This window comes from Lipotes vexillifer, unplaced genomic scaffold, assembly GCF_000442215.2.
Source record: "Lipotes vexillifer unplaced genomic scaffold, Lipotes_vexillifer_v1.1 scaffold2019, whole genome shotgun sequence".
Classification (NCBI taxonomy): Eukaryota; Metazoa; Chordata; class Mammalia; order Artiodactyla; family Lipotidae; genus Lipotes; species Lipotes vexillifer.
In genome coordinates this window covers 118,251-135,596 of record NW_006795869.1, presented here as the reverse complement: position 1 = coordinate 135,596, position 17,346 = coordinate 118,251, and the positions used below count along the sequence as shown (strand labels likewise).

General features: G+C 41.6%; 1 protein-coding gene across 2 annotated transcripts in view; it reads left to right on the top strand.

Annotated features, from left to right (window-relative positions):
• The first annotated feature begins 1,387 nt into the window (after positions 1 to 1,387).
• DIAPH1 (diaphanous related formin 1) overlaps positions 1,388 to 17,346 on the top strand; it is a 94,155-nt gene continuing 78,196 nt past the window's right edge. Inside the window, exon 1 of one of the 2 annotated variants that reach the window (XM_007467936.1) lies at positions 1,388 to 1,557. In XM_007467936.1, the coding sequence (XP_007467998.1) occupies positions 1,453 to 1,557 (105 nt within the window). In that variant the 5' untranslated portion in view covers positions 1,388 to 1,452. The remainder of the gene's footprint in view (positions 1,558 to 17,346) is intronic. The other variant, XM_007467935.1, reaches the window with a different exon arrangement.

The following is a 17,346-nucleotide window of genomic DNA, read 5'->3' as shown; positions in this document are numbered from 1 at the left end:
CATGCTCTGATCCTGTCGTTTCTCAACATTAGCATAGAAAGTAAGTAGCTTTTGAACTGTTTTGGACAAATTGATTTCGAAGTGTGGGCTGGACAACTCTGTGCAACTGTCCATCAGGCAATTAGAAAGTGGAAGGTAAGAGATGAAGGTCAGATTTAGGAGCCAGCCAGCTTGGCAGAGTCTTTGTAAAATAACAGACCCTAGACTGAGCACTGGGCTCCCTAGTGAGTGAGTCACTGACTGCCCTCCAGGAACATGCAGTTGAAATCTTTTGCCAGTCGTGGGAAAGATAATTAAGTCCAGACTTTGAGGACTTACTGGGTACCACAGGCTTTTCACGCAAGGGACAGAGGTAGCTATTCTTGAGAATAGATGAAATTACTGAGGGAGGAATCAAGCTAGTAGAGCAAAGAACACACTTTTGGAGAATGCCTGCTCTTTTCACTCAGGTTTGGTTTATGTCAGTAGGGAATCCTGGTTAAACATAGGGCTTGGCAGTCAGACCAACCTGGTTTTAAGTTTTTTGTCACTTCATTATGTGTCCTTGGGCAAGTCACTTCAATTGTCGATGTCCAAATTTCCTATCTTTAAAATGGTGAGACTAGTGGAATCTATCACATGGCATTGTGAGGATTCAGTGAGAAAATAGGTGCAGAGTGTTTTTGCATAGAGTCTGGCATAGAACAAGTGTATGGTAAATGGTTAACTATTATTAAGCTTCAGGCACACTGTAGCAATAAGTAGTTTTTCCAGATTAGAAACATGGAAAGTAGTAGACCTGGGATTTAGAACTAGGTAATCTAACTCCAGAGCTAGTCGACTTCAGTCTAGCGCTGGCCCTGGACCAAGCTCTGTTCTTGGTACATAGCTTTCAATAAATGGTAGCTATCACTTTATTTTTTCATGTGCTCCATGGGTATTGCACACATAAAAACTATATTATCCTGGAAAGCCCGGCACTAAATTTTCTGCAAAGATAACAGTCTCTCTTATGCGATTTTTGGTTCAGATAATAATATCCTGGTCTGGAGTGTGAGAGGGTCCAGGCTTTACAGCCACGTGGGCACTGCGTGGGAGCAGGGAGGCCTGCGCCGCTCCAACCGCCAGGGGGCACTGTCCGGGAGAGTTGCACCGCCCACTCACCATCACCCCCCACAACGTGGGTCCGAATGGTTAGGCCCGCCAGGCAGGTAGTGCTCTTCCGCGGCTTTCCTCCACCCCCCCTCCTTTCCCGCGTTGGTAGGGGCTGCGTGTCCGGGCGGAAGTGGGGCAGGCGGGCGGGAGCGAGGCGTCGCGGTTGTATATTCATGAGGCGCGCGCAGCCCGGCATGCTAATGAGGCGGGGCGCGGCGGCTGGCTGAGGAGCTGCTGGGCGGCGGCGGCGGCGGCGGGCTTGGAGCTGCCGGGCGGGAGCGGCGTAGGCGCGGGGTCACTAGCAGCGCGAACCTGGACATGGAGCCGCCCGGCGGGGGCCGCGGGACCCGGGACAAGAAGAAGGGCCGGAGCCCGGACGAGCTGCCTTCGGCGGGCGGCGACGGCGGCAAATCCAAGAAATTTGTGAGTGTCCCTCCCACCCGGTTCCCTCAGCCTGGCCCCGTAACCGCCCTCCGGACCCCGGAGACCTCCGCAGCCGGCCCCAGGGGTGCACGCCAGTCTCTAGGGAGCCGACCCCGCGCCTCTCTTCCTCGTTTTGCTCGGTCCTGGGCTCCGAAGCCCAACCTCCGACTGCTCCGGGACCTCCCGGAGTCCCGGAGTCCCAACCGGCTCTTGCCCCGGCAACCTCGGGGCTTCCTCATCCCCCAGCCCGCACGCTCTGCTCTTAGCCCCCGTAGCCCTGGCCGGTCTCGGCCCCATCTCTTCCCTCTCAGCCCCACTTCCTTTCTTCTTTCTCCGTTACGCGAACACGCCTTCTCTGTCTCGACCCTGTGTGCTTTTCGGGGTCCATTTTCTCTTATTACCCTTCCCCCTGTTTTTGGTATCCTCCTATTTGCTTCTCCAAAGGTCACTTCTTTGCCCAAGATTGATCTCTTTCACCTGCTAACTTTCCTCCCGCCCAGTCTCCTCTCTGGGCCCTCAGCCCAGTGTCACCTGATAATCCTTCCCCCCAGGAATGTTACCTGACTTGGGCCCTGCCTTCCCTCTTCCCTTGGACGTTTGTCCTTGCGACTGCTGGAATGGGTACCTGCCCAGTTACTCTGGTCATTGGGCATGACGGCAGTTGGCTTCCCAGTATTAACTTATTCAGAGAACCTGTCCCTTTGCCCTGTTGCTTATCACTTATCAAGGGGTTCGAACTTCTCTCATGAATATGCCCGTCTTAGGACGGTGATCACCCTCCCCCATGGGAGGAAGTTAGACTAAAAGGCCAAGAAGTTTGTGAGTACCTAAGGGAATTGCCTTTTGTACGTTTCCCATGATAACTATCTCTTCAGCTCTTCTGCCACATCCTGTGCCCCAGGGCTACTGACAACCGTTTTCCAACCTGTAGAAGAGTCTGACTTTCATCAGGTGCCAATTCCAATCTGAAAGAATATTGATATTCGTGTAACACTGTGGTATCTCATTACCTTTGCACACACTGCATCTTCTTTTTTACTCCTCTCTCCAGGGAGTTGTTTGCTTTTTACTGTAGAAGCTTTGAAAGATAGGGGGCGCTGTCCAAGAGAGGGAGTTTTGGATCTTAATAACCATTTGCTAGTTGTAACTGTAATGTAGTCTTCTCTCCCAGGTAATTACTCTGCCACCCCAGTATCTCTTTCTACTAACCAAAAGGTTTCTAACTTTTTCCTCTTTCCTTATCTTTTCTCTTATTCCCACCCCTTAGCGTTCTGACCCAACTCCACAAGTCTGGGAGGAAAACTGAGAAAGTGATGAAAAAGGATAATGTTGCTTTGGGACCTAGAGGGTTGGAATGTGGAGAGCACTAAACAGAATTAAAATAGTGACTCATCTCTTCCTACCTATTTCTAGAAAGAGAGGTGCTTCTGGATGTCCTTTCCTGTGACTGTAGGCTGTCAGTCACTGCCTGTGTTTTTATCTGGTGAACATCTTTTTTCCCCCAGAAATGTAGGTTTAATAGTAGTGACAGTTTTCCCCCTATGGTGACCAAAGCAATATTCCCCTATGTTTCTTTAGGATAAGCATGAACTTCTAGTTAGGGAGCTTTCCTTCTAAGCCTTAAGTTTTAAGGCCCATATATTTTCTATTTATGTATCGTTTTGTTTTGCTTTTGTTTCCATGGTTACCCTTTGACCTTCCTCACCCAAACTCCAGCTGTTTTTGCTGATTTATAGTGACCTCTGTGGCTTGTAAATGTTTTTCAGGTTCTAAATGGAATTTTACATGTGTTTTTGTTTTATCTAACACTTACGTGTTTCACAGATTTGTAAATTCTACTAAGTGTGTGGGGCTGAAAGGTGAGATACCTGAGGAAATTCAACTTTTCACCTGTTTTTTGGAATGTCCGTGGAGTCTTGTGTATGCTGAGTGGATTTGGCTCAGAGTTGTTGGTATTTGCTTTAGAGAGGGTACAGCTGAACCAAGTTCTCTTTTTCTTTCTGAGGTGTTGGTCTTAACTCTTAATCTGCTGAATTTTTAAAAAATATGTAGCACACACAGGTAGTGAGGAGAATTGCATTCCTGGCTAGGGAATTGGAAAGTTTCCAGGAAAGTAGAGCTGCTTAACCCCTTTATTGCCAACTATACCATACCTCAAGGCTTCAGGATATTCTGTCTTTCTCATTGCTCTTTATATAAGAACTCTGTGGAAATGAGAGCCTAGGAGGAGCATTGCAATCCACTTCTCTTTGCGTCTGTGTATGTATATGGGGGTGGGTAGAGTGGGCGAGATTGCTGGTTTGCCTTTGTTACCCATGGTGTAGTTTTCTTGAACTACAGGCTGAAAGTGAACTCAAAGCTGTTTCGCCTACTCCACCTTTTCTACAGTGTGTGTCCTCGGGAGCTCCATTAAGAATGCATTTTATAAAACTGCGCTGGTTTGGACCTAGTGTGCCTGAAGGTATTTGTTTGCTTCTGAGGGGTTACTAATCCCTTTAGCTGCTACATACCTTTCCAAGCTGATGCAGGTTCTAATTACAGATCAACTGATGAGAGCACAGAGCTCACAAATTGCCTAAGATCTGCTCTTTACCCTTAAAGCCATCTTGTGTGGAAAGGACACAAGGAGTCTAAGTTTAAACAGTGGTAGGGCTCATCTTTTTAAAACATGTGGTTGTTCGAGATGCTAATGTGTGTGGTGAAGCCAGGCTGTCTGGTGTTCCATTCCCCTTGGTTCTTGTTGAGTCTGTCGTCTCCTGGACCATGAGCTTATCCCCGTGTCCAGCATTATACCAGTTCCTTTTGGAAGCCCTTAAGATGAAGGGAAATAAAAATGCTAAACGAACAGAGTGTTTTCTGTCTTTTCAGCAGTAATGAATGTGGGTGTCAGAGAGACTGATTTCTGAAATATGTGTAAGGGGAGTAAGTATAACCAGGATGTTAGGAAGCTGCAGAGTATTCCTGCATTTTACAGACTCCATGTCTTCTCATACAATCCAGAACTGATCTATTTTAAGAAAGACTATCGCATCTTGATTCAACTAGGAGCCTAACTTCGTAAAACATGAATTTTAGTGTGGGATTAGAAATAATAGAAGATATGTAATTTTTAAAATCTTGTTTAGTTTTGGATACCTATGTAAAATTATTGCTGTGTTGCAGTTTCATGCCCTTCTAAAAGCAAAGTGAGGGACTTCCCTGGTGGTGCAGTGGTTAAGAATCCACCTCCCAATGCAGGGGACACGGGTTTGAGCCCTGGTCCGGTTAAGATCCCACATGCCATGGAGCAACTAAGCCCGTGTGCCACAGCTACTGAGCCTGCACTCTAGAGCCTGTGAGCCACAACTACTGAGCCTGCGTGCCTAGAGCCTGTGAAGCCACGGCAATGAGAAGCCCTCGCACCACAATGAAGAGTAGCCCCCACTTGCTGCAAATAGAGAAAGCCCGTGCACAGCAACGAACACCCAACACAGCCAAAAATAAAAAATAAATAAATTTATTTTAAAAATAAATAAATAAAAGCAAAGTGAGAGTGAAAGTATATTTAGTTGTAGACCCCTGTTCATCCAAAATGAGAGCAAAGATGAAGGATGCCAGGCAGAATTTTAAACAAATATTAGGAAAGGTAGAGATTATGAAAGAAGTGGAGTTGTTCATGCAGATACCTGCTTTAATTTTGATCCAAAAGGTCGCTGAAAACCAAGGAGTATGCATAGAACTTTATACAAGTCATTTGTGTTTTTTGAAGTTGATAAACACAGGGATTACTTAGTTTGGAAAGAGGGAGGGGAGCCTACAGGAATGTTATTGAGAGTTTGAGATGACAGAATGATACCTTAAAAATTTGCCCTCTGCCTGCCTGGTCTTTAAAGAGACAGCACAGGGATCCACTGGATAATGTTACATTTACTGGTCTCAAAAGGAAATCCTCCCTCACAGGAGGTGAAACTGAGGGAATGCCTCAACTGAAATCTCTGCCTTGAGAGAGTTGTTAAATGTTGGGATATTTTTATAAAAAGAGTTGAAATTTTTATCACCTGTAAATTGTTTATTTAAAAAGCTAAGAAAATAGTAATAAGTGAGAAGTGATTTAACTTTGTTGATGGGCATATGGGTCAGAATAGACTAATTTTATTTCCTGTGTGATAAAATCACCTTTTGTTTTCCCCTGGGGTGTTCAGTGTATTTTATAAATGGATTGCCGCGTTATTCTTGGAGAGTGTTATATTTTCAGTGAAATGTAATAGAGGCATAAAAGATAAGGTTATACCACATATGATTTAGAAAAACAGCTTAAAATCATGTTTATTAACAAATATTAGGTATTATAGAGAAACAAAGAGTTTGTATATGCAGGTGGTGTTTTCTCTCATTTTATGTCTCAGCTGAAATCATGACTACAAAAAGCATCCCCATATTGAAACAAATCTTAAGTGTTTTTCTTTATTATGTTGAGCCTTCTATTCTCAATCACTTTTGTCTGAAAGCAGTAGGAAAAAATTCATCTCTTGCTAACCAGCAAAGCAGCGTTGGGTGTTTGCCCCTTGTTTGGGTTAGATGAGACAATGCCAACCCTCTCCCTGTGCCTAGCTGTCTTATCATTCCCTCCCTCTTTGTTTTTACTACTGCCCTGCTGCTATAAGGACTGGTTCTAGTCCCTTGGATAGCCAGGCCTTTGGGGAATCAGGAGCAGTAAAAGATGCTTATACTAAAATTTCTTAAAACCTTGAAGGTAAAATTGAAAAATAAAGAATATTTTAATCACTATGAACATATCTTACCTTATTTTCTACCTTTTTTTTTTTTTTTAACAAACACAGTTTTTCTAATCAAAGAACCTTTTTTAAGAAAGTAAGAGAATTACTATAGGAAGAGGGAAATTGAGACCAGTATTTTAAGGAATTTTACCACTGATTACAGGTTAACTCTGGGTGAATCATTGTTCTTTCAACTTTGAGATTCTTACTTCCACTCATTAGTAAAGCTTGCTGTGAATGGTAGTCTTAAAATTTTAGAGTTGGAAGGGACTTTAAATGTCATCAAGCCCAAACACCCGCTCAGTGTAGCATCCCTTCGTACAGTTGTAGGTTGGAAATTGGATAAATAAATGGACGAGGCAAAAGCATAAAATTTTGGATTCTACATTTCCTTTAGTAAATTTCAGGATCTTGGAGGAAAGGGATTATATAAAAGGAAGAGATACGCTAGAAGCTATGAGACTGAAAGGGAAAAGATTGAAGAAATTGACTCTGTTGCTTGGCTCTGTGACAATTAGGGAGTGTCAATTGGTCCTTTAAATATTTGCCTAAATTTCTTCCCTCCAAGAAGGGGGATGAAAACACATAAGGGGACACAAAAGAGAAAAATCATAAAGAACTTAATTAAGAGAAACACAGCATTCCTATGTGGAAGCATTGTTATATGGAAGATGGGAAATTCCATCCTTGATTGTGGTTATAAGTGGTCTTTAGGCAGTAGCTGCTTTGTCATTTTGTTAGGTAGCAGATACAGGTAGCGTTTATGGTGTCCTAGATTATTTTTCTGGATTTCTGATTCTGTGACTTATTCCCTGTTTTAGGAATAGTACTGTTTGAAAGCAATAGGATTTGCATTTTCTTTGAAGACTTAGCATACATACTTCAAGGATCCAACAGAGGTTGCTTTATAAACCATCTTTGATCCTAAAGGTCACAGAAAACCAAGGTAGTGGGCTTATATCTCAGATATAGCTGCCTTTTTTTTTTTTTAATGTTAGAACTTGAGGATCAAGTAAAAAGATAACCCACACTTGCTTTTTTTTTTTTTTCTCTTCACCTAGAGTAGCTCATACTTTATTCAGGGGTCTTCACCTGTTTGTTTTGCCACAGATCCTTTGGACATCTTTTTCCTTTAAACAGCTTTATTGGTGTATAATTAACATACAATAAACTGCATATATTTAGTGCACAATTTGTGAACCCATTGCCACAGGCAAGATAAAGAATATATCCATCACCCTCAACAGTTTTTTCCTGCCCCATTGTATTCCCTCCTTCTCATTCCTCCTTGTGCCCCAATCCCCAGGTAACTAACCACTGATTTGCTTTCTATAACTATAGATTAGTTTGTATTTTCTAGAAGTTTATATAAATAGATTTATACACAATATGAACCCTTTCTTTTGGCTTCTTTCAGCATAATGTATGTTAGCTATATTAGTAGATCATTCTTTTTTATTGCTGAGTAATATTACATTGTATGGGCTTACTATAATTTATTTATTTACTTGTTAATGAGCATTTGGATTGTTTCCAGTTTTGGTTCTTTTTTGTTTTGCTGTGAACATTCATGTACAAGTTTTTGTCTGGACATATGCCTTCATCTCTCTTTTCTAAATACCTAGGAGTGGAATGACTAGGCTATATGGTAGGGCTATGTTTAACTTTTAAAGAAGTTGCCAAACTGCTTCCAAAGTGGTTATACCATTTTACATTCTCACAAGCAATACATGGGTTTTAGTTCCTTGTCAGCTCTTGGTATGATCAGTCTTAAATTTTAGCCATTCTAGTGGGTGTGTAGTGAGTGGACAAAGAATGTCTCTTGCCATTTCAGTAAACAAAGGATGTGGCCATAAAGTCATCAGCCACTGTAGGAATCCCTGTTGGTGCACCCTGAGGGGAATTCAGGAAGGAGAAAAACAGGTTGCCAGCCACCAAGCCATCAGTCACTGTAGCTGTCCAGACTATGCACCCTGAGGGGAATTCAGGATGGAGAAAAACAGGATACTAGCCTTAGGTAGTTAAGATGCATATCAAAGGAATGATTTCAGTAAGCCCAGACTCTTACATCTTCCCATATACAGAAAAGCACTAAAAATCATTAACTTGAGATGTCTGTTTCTTTGTGATTAGCAGTAATCTTTTGATGTTCAACTTCATGGGGTTTTTTTTCCAGCAAGAATTCCTGTATATCCCAGCTCCTCTCTTAAATCTTTGGAGTAGTCCCTCAGAACTATCTGAGAGGCTGCCAGCCGGTGCTTTATTCCTCAGTAAGGCCTCTGAATAAAACATAATTTTCAACTTTTCGGTTGTGCTTTTTTTTTTTTTCAGTCTACAAACGGTATCTCAGTGTGGCTTTAATTTGCATTTCCTTAATGATGTTGAGCATTTTTTCATGTGTTTATTTGCTGTATATCTTCCTTGAAGTGTCTGTTCAAAAATTTTGCCCACTTAAACTTTTTCATTACAGTCTAAATACAAGTCCTTTGTTGGATATATGTTTTACAGATGTTTTCTTCCTCCTGTGACTTGCCTTTTCATTTTCGTAACAGTATATTTTGAAGAACAAAAATGTTTAATTTTGATGAAGTCCACCCAATTAATTGTTTTTGCTTTTTGTATCATATTTCAAAAATCTTTGCTAAAATCATAGTCACTAAGATTTTTCTCCTATAAGTTTTATAGATTTAGCTCTTAAATTCTCCTCTTATCACTGTGGAACTGTCAGTTATATTCCACATGTTCTCTTTGGGGTGTTAATTTTCACCTGTAGACAAGACAGACCATTTCTGATACTCTTGGGATTGGGGACCTTTGAGATTCTATTTATAGTGAAAGCATTTTCATCTCTTATGTGGTGTTAGAAACCTTTTGTTTTCCTGTACTCAGTGTGTTACAGGTTGTCTAATGCCAATATTCCTATCTATAGATATTAACGAGTGCTCAGCATCTTTATGGATAGGAAGATTACTTCATTGCAGACTGGAAGGACAGGGAGTAATAATAACAATAACAGTAACAGTAATAACAGCACTTGTTTGTTGCATACTTGCTATAGCCCTAGAGCTACACTGAACGGCTCTAGATATAAAATAGGTACTATTGTTATTCCTGCTTTCTAGGTAATTAAACTGAAACTCAGTGAGATCAGCAACATGCTTTAGGTCATAGAACTGGAATTCAAACCTAGGTCTGGCTGATTTAAACACACACACACACAGCCATCTTCTTATTCACTGCATTGTATTGACAGTTTACAAATGTCCAGTTTTCGCACTTGTTGTATCAAAGGGTATTCACGGTTAGGAATTTCATAGAAAATTTTGATGGTATATCTTTAGAGCCCTTTGACTACTGCAGTCTATTAAAACTGGACTCTTTTTCAGTTCAGTTAGTGGGAAAAGAAGTGTTGGGTCTAGATGAACAAAGTGCAGTGGCTAAATGCCCTAACTGCGTTTTACATTTAATAATTTAGACTTTGAGACCATTGCAGGAATCTTAATTAAACCTTTCTTAGGCATGTAAAAGTAGCTGTTATAGCGCATGCAAAATCTACCTTTCCCCTGGCTCATATGTTATTAAGAAGTTGTCTAAATTATTATTATTTTTTTAATGTGACCTTATCTCCTTTGTACATAGAACAGCTCTAACAGCATCACCTGGCAGGAATTTTAGTTGTTTAAATTGCTGCGAGCAGCAAGTGGTGGTGACGTATAGGAAGGAGGAAGCTGTTGCTAGACCAGCTCCATAGTTATCTTTTCTATATTTTAGAATTGGCCCTGAAACAAATAAGGATTGCAAATGGTTACTAACTCTAGGGTCTCTCCTGAGTCTGGGGACTGCTGAAGTTTATTCTTTAGACCTGGCAGTTATTTGCCTGTGGTTAATAATTAAGATATTGCCACAGAGGTCCAGGTACCTGGAACTAGGATTTTCTGTATGATTGGTGGCAAAGAGTAGAGAATAGAGTTTCTCTTGTTTGTGTGAATCTACCCTAAATCCAAAAGGCTGAAGATCAAGAACCATGTGGTTGACCTATCAGGTTCAGTCCATGCTTTTTAAGAGATTGTAATCTCAGCCGTGTCTGTAGAAGAATAGGTAGGAAAAGCTTAAAAGCCATGAGCATAGACCTCAAAAGCTGTAGAAATTCAGAGAATTTAAGGAATTATGTGGAAAGATTACCGAGCTGAGAGTCAGAAGACCTGTTACAGAATCATAGAATGCTGAAGGTGAAAAGGATGCTGAAAGTTATTTAATTCAAATCCTTTATTTTATAGATGAAGGAATGTGGGCCTAGAGAAGTGATCGTCCAAGTTTACAACTAGGCCTAGGACTAGAACCCCCATCTCTCACTCTTACTGAAATATTCTTTCCATATATTGCTACTTAGTTTGACTTTGCTACTAATTAACTGTGTGAACTCTTCTTTCTTGGTCTTTCCTCGTAAAATGAGAGAGTTAGCATGAATGATTTCAAAGGTCTATACTAATGTCCCAAATTCTACATAAATGATCTAGAATACAATTGTGGGCAATGCTAGTTAGCTTCATAGAAGACGAAGGCCCTGGAAAATGAAGGAACATGATAGGCCCTGGAAGTAAATCCAGGGATTGGTAGAGGAGAGGGGTAAGGGGTTTCGTGGGCTGGGGAACAATGTGAACAGAGGCTCAGAGGTTTGAATGTATGGCTGTAGTAAAAAGAAATGGCCCGGTTATAGCAGTCAAGAGGATCAGTGGGAGATGAATCATTTAAGAAAGCCACTTCATAGAGATTATTTTATCCCTGGGAAGGGCTTTTAGGTTCTCTTTCTGTAGAAACCCACGGAAAGCAGAATGGAAAAATTTGCATTTTGTAACATGTCATGATGCATGTTGATGCGGTTTTTGGCCTTGTGAGTATGTGGTGGTGAAGAACATGAACAGATTAGTGTTAAGGTTCCAGCAAATCACGTCTGCTATCTAGATGGGAGTTTAGGTAGTTAAGTTTGTTTGATTTCCATTCCTTATCCATTGTAATAATCCATCTCCTCAGACTTTCAGTGATCATTCTAGATGTTAAAAGATGTGACTGTCTTCATCCGGATCTCAGCACTGTATAGTCAAATTGTGGGCTCAGTGACTTCCCTGGCGGTCCAGTGGTTAAGACTTCACACTTCCAATGCAAGGGGCGCAGGTTCAATCCCTGGTTGGGGAACTAGGATCCCACATGCCATGCGGTGCGGCCAAAGAAAAAAAAAATTGTGGGCTCAGGTGGGAAATTGTGGGAATAATCTGAGCCTATCTCTGGGACCTGTCATTTTCTGCTAAACATACTTTAGCACAGTGCAGTATTGGTTTTGATTGCATGCTTATTTGAAGTGTTCTTTAGTCTTTCATGAATGCACTCTCTCTCTCTCTCTCTCTCTCTCTCTCTCTCTATATATATATATATATATATATATATATAGTGTGTGTGTGTGTGTGTGTGTATGTATATATATGTATATATAAAGAGACAGAGAGAGAAAGACGGAATGATATCGAAATCTCTTGAGGAGGGTGGGTCTTATCTCCCATCTAGCTTGTAAGGTATCTAAGAGTGGTGGTGTTTAGCTCACATTAGCAATAACCTGTTATGTGTTTTAGTTTTACTGTGAGTCTTGTGACTCTTGGGATTACTTTCAAGTCTCTCCATTTCTGTGGTCTAATGTAGGAGATTGACAGTTTTGAAAACATTAGTCCTCTCACCAAGGTAACTGTGAGGCAAAGAGAACCACTGGTATGACTATACCAGACCAGAAGAACTCTGTTGAGAAAAGATTTTTATTTTTCTCTAGAGATAGTGTCTTAGGTTTTGTCTTGTGTCAATATTTAATGAAGGAACATGTCTATCGGATTTAAAATCTGCATTATTTTACATAGCACAGGGCTGCCAGCTTTTATCGTTATAAATGAGAGCAGTATTTGACCCACTGCTCTAGGGATTGATAACATACATTTAAAGTGAATAATTGCTAAGTTCCTATATTATTTGAATCAGTACCACAATCTTTCATGGCTACAGAAAGGTTTACACGGAATATTAAATAAAGGAGACCAAGATGAGTCTTCAGGTCCTCAGTATATGTCTGGATCTCCACAAAAAATGCTGCTGGCAGTAGGATTGCCTTAGTTTTTTCTCAAAGTCACATATTTCTTGTCCATAGCTGTGGAGTTCCTTTGATTCCTTCATTTGGCTGTAGAAGCAAAGTAGTTTTAAGGACTCTTCTAAAATTATTTCATCATGCTTTCACGGGGCCTAAAGAGATATTTTTAGTTTTGTTAGTTTTTGTGAAAGATGTGTGTCAGGCTCCCCAGGCATAGAGGTTTCTAGTGATTTCTTGATTCTGGTATTTTAAAAAGATGGGAGGTGGCCTTAGTTGGCAGCTCTTTGCATCCGCCAGGGCTTGTTCGTTACTTACTTCTAGGCCCATGGGTGACGTCTGTTTCCTGTGATTGAAACCACAAGAAGAAGTGGTGAGAAGTGTCTGTAGGATATGTCCTATCAAGCAAGCAGCAGGCATTGGGCTGCTCTCAAAAAGAGCAGTAGTAACTAAGCACTGTCTTTAAGGGCCCCTGAAGAGACCCTAGAAATGATCTGACTCAGCCTCCTCATCTTAACATGAGAAGGCCACTGAGGCCTAGAGGTATTAAGTTGCTCAAGGTCATGTAATTAGGTACAGCTAGCTTTTCGACTCCACTAACTGTTCATTATTCTTTCTCACATTGCATTGTCATCCCTAAATTTTGTGACTGTGCCCTGCCAGAGTGTTGCCTTAAGCAGAGTACTACTGGAAAAGAGTAAATGCTGGTGGGCATTTTGAATATGAAAATTGGATGATATTTTGCTTTTCGACGCTGTGCTAATTTTTATACTCTTTTAAAATAATTTTTTGTACTCTTTTTGAAAAGACATATACATACATTTTCAAAATAGCAAAATCTAAGAACCCCCAATTTTTATTTCACTTAGTATTTGAATATTCTAGTCATCTCTATGCACAGATATTTTTACAACATTGCAATTACAGTTGCTACACATTTTCTGCTTTTAAAACAATGTGTCATAAACATTTTTCAGCTTTCTAATCTTTGAAAATTGGTACTTTTGTTTGAAATGGAAATTTTGTTTTATTTTGCTTTGGCCGCACCGCACGGCTTGTGGGATCTTAGTTCCCCGACCAGGGATTGAACCCCAGCCCTCAGTGAAAGCATGGAATCCTAACCACTGGACCACCAGGTAATTCCCTGGAAATGTATTTGTATCATAAAAGTGATACACATTTTTCTAAGAAAATGTAGATGTATATAAAAGTAGAGTAAAACAATATCCTAACTCGTTTTCCAGAAATTTTAGTTATTTTTCAGTAGTTAGAACCAAAGAGAAAAATACATGTTACATGGAAGTCTCTTGGGAGCCTAAGTACTTTGGCATGAAATTCTGTAATGTGTTTGCATTAGAACATAGTTCCACACAAGTATGGTTGCTAGAAGTATCGGAAGTTTCTTGTTTTAACTCTTGCTTATATTTCTGGTTATAGAGGAGTAATGAGATTTCACCTCATGCTGTCTCCCCCCTCCCTTCCCCAAATTTTCTCAAAATAAAATCTTAATTCTAGATTTGTAAAAGGCCAGTAAATGTTTACTGTGGTTTCATAAGATCAAGTCTGGCTTTTTGAGTAGTAGTATAATTTTTGGATCAGTTAAGCTGTTATCAGTAGGTCGTGATTACTTCTTGTATTCAGGAATGATGTGAGGGTAGAAGAAGTGTAACCATCATTTAGAAATGAAGGGTTTGAGAGTGGGATTTCAAACAAGGTGGCCTCATGCTTGGTGCCTGTATGTAGAAGCAATATCAGATGCAGGAACTTCCTGTCTGTCAGGCCGTTGGGTGTGTCATTCATGTGCTCACCCTTGAGAAAGAGTAGATGTCCTGCTACTCACATCACAACATGGGAGGAGAAGACAGTTGCTATGGAGATTGGGAAACAGCATTCCTGAGTCATTGACTGTTTCCAAATGAATGAACAACACCCCTTTTTTCTTAGCTTCTCTAAGCTAAGGCAGTGAAGAGAGAGGCCTAATAAGGAAGTAAAGAACAAGTATCAGTATTTGGAGCTTGAGAAGTATGTCAAAACTTTGGAAAGGTAGGTTAACATTATTTATTGTTTTCTGTATATGTATTTGAAAGTTTTATTAGAACCTTTGGATGTTTGAAAGGGAGGAAGCTTTGCTTACTCTGCCCTCTCACCAGATGACAGAATGTGTGTGCGCCTCCTTCCTGACAGCAAAGGAGAGGGGCGTGTCTGCCACGCCATGTGGTACTTGATAGGAAACTAGGACTTCTAGAATCTGAGCACTTTCTCTAGTGGCAACTTGTTTTCCCAGCCCTTGAGTGCTTTGTAGTGCAGGGGGCTGGCAGTTTGTGTGCATGGACATAGAGGAAGAATGCAATGTTCCCAGCCTGGTTTCCACCTGTTCTGCTGAGCTGGAATAGTGAAACCTGAGTGGACTGTCCTTCTTCCTCTAGGCTATCAGCTGTCTAGGATGCAGTCTCTGCCAGTCCCAGGCTTCAGGATGAGCTAAGTGGAGGCAAAAAGTTGCCTTCTCCTTTTCCCCAAGAGACTTGCCTTCTTGGACTATTAGAGAACTGTTCGAACGTACTGGACCTGTCTCTCAGAGGATTGAATTCTAACATTAAGATAGTTTTTTCCCCTCATTTTAATTATAGTCGGGAAATGTGGTTTACTGGAACCACTCTAAACAGTTTTAGACAGTCGTGAGGGAAATTGAGTTTGTTGCTTTGAATTTATAAGCAAATCGCTTCAAGTTTATAATTATTGAAACGGGATGGAGTACAGTTACCTAATAATGTTCTTTACATGGCCTTTAAAAAATGTATTTTTTTTTTTTTTTTGGCTGCGTCGGGTCTTAGTTGCAGCACGCGGATCTTTCGTTGCGGCAGGCAGGCTTCTCTCTAGTTGTGGCGCACGGGCTCCAGAGCATGTGGGCTCTGTAGTTGCAGCACACGGGCTCTGTAGTTGTGGCATATGGGCTTAGTTTCCCCACGGCATGTGGGATCTTAGTTCCCTAACCAGGAATCGAACCCACGTCCCCTGCTTTGGAAGGCAGATTCTTAACCACTGGACCACCAGGGAAGTCCCCTATATGGCATTTCTAACTTGTGCTTCACATGGGCCACTGCCTGGAATCTTTCTGGACTCCCTGGGTTGTATCAGGATAAAGATACTGATTCTGGAAGGCAGGGGTAGATTGAAAGACGTCTTTTAATTAGGAATAAAAGATCTTGGGGGGCTTCCCTGGTGGTGCAGTGGTTGAGAGTCCGCCTGCCGATGCAGGGGACATGGGTTCGTGCCCTGGTCTGGGAGGATCCCACACGCCACGGAGCGGCTAGGCCCGTGAGCCATGGCCGCTGAGCCTGCGCGTCCGGAGCCTGTGCTCTGCAGCGGGAGAGGCCACAACAGTGAGAGGCCCGCGTACCACAAAAAAAAAAAAAAAAAAAGATCATGGACTCTCCTCTACTGTGTTTCCTGTGTTGTCTCTTGTATGAGTTGTCACAAATTTAACTCTCCAATACTGAGTTTAGCTGTGGGGCTGCTGAGGCAGTGTGGAACTAAGTGGATTAGCTTACTTGTTCCTTTAGCACATTTTCCTTAGCAGTCATGGAGAACATGAGTGTGCCATCTCATTTCTGGGGGTTGCTAGATAATCTTCAGTTTTCTTCCCTTAAGCGTATTTAACTTTATAATGGTAAATTAGCTTTAGAGTTCATATTTTTCAATTTCTAGTCATTTGGTGCTCTTGTTTTAGACTTCCTTTCCTCTGATATACCTTTTTTCTTTTATTTTCTTTTTTGAAGTGGGTACTCCAGTTGTACACAACTCCTGCTGAGGCTGTTGGCACTAATAAGTAGTGATGTCAGAATCTAGTTTGTTTCTCTGTAAATGGAATATGAGGTATTGACTCATTCCATGCCATCCTTGGGCCATTATTTTAAAATGGAAGGGAAGATTTCCTACATTTGAAGGTATCCATTATTTCCTTCTCTCTAGTTCTAATTGACTTCTCTATAAGGAGTGGGAATTGAAGGGAGTTTCATTGGTTCCATCATCATATATTATTGACCTTTTACAAAACACTTTGCAAAACAAAGTGCTTTACGTCTAGTTTATTATTTACTCTTCACACAAGCCCTGTGAGACAACATAGTCCTAAAGATAGGAAGGCTGAAACTGTGGTGGATAAAAAGAAGAGCTTGGGACTTCCCTGGTGGTGCAGTGGTTAGGAATCCTCCTGCCAATGCAGGGGACACGGGTTCGATCCCTGGTCCGGGAAGATCCCACATGCCGCAGGGCAACTTAGCCTGTGCACCACAACTACTGAGCCTGTGCTCTAGAGCCCACGAGCCGCAACTACCGAGCCCACACGCCTAGAGCCCGTGCTCCACAACAAGAGAAGCCACCGCAGTGAGAAGCCTGCGCACCGCAACAAAGAGTAGCCCCCACGCTCAGCAATGAAGACCCAGCACAACCCCACCACAAAAAAGCTTACCCTGCCTTTACTGTCCTTTAGTGGAAATGTAGCAAATCTTGTGGCAAAGCTGGAATAGGGCTTGTTGGTAACTGAATTCACATCCATGTTATGACCCTCTGTTGCCTCACTATCCTAAGAAACTGAATGTCAGTCCTGTACTAGAATAAAAAAATGAATCAGAGCCAGACCCTGCTCTTTGTTCTTTCTGATTCTGAATGACAGATACCTTACCTGTTCCTTCCTGGGTAGGTATATTAGGACTTGAAAGGAAACTGTTGTTGGCTGCAGTGAGACTTATTTCCCATTTTACACATAGGTAGCCTGTGTCTTTACTGAAGGCTTATTGCTTTTCACAGGTGCTGGAAGACTCCCTAGGTGACATGTGTGCCATAATTGGATATTTTCCCCAAGGACAACAAACAAATATGTCATGTGGGCTGAAGGACCACTCAGGGTCCCCT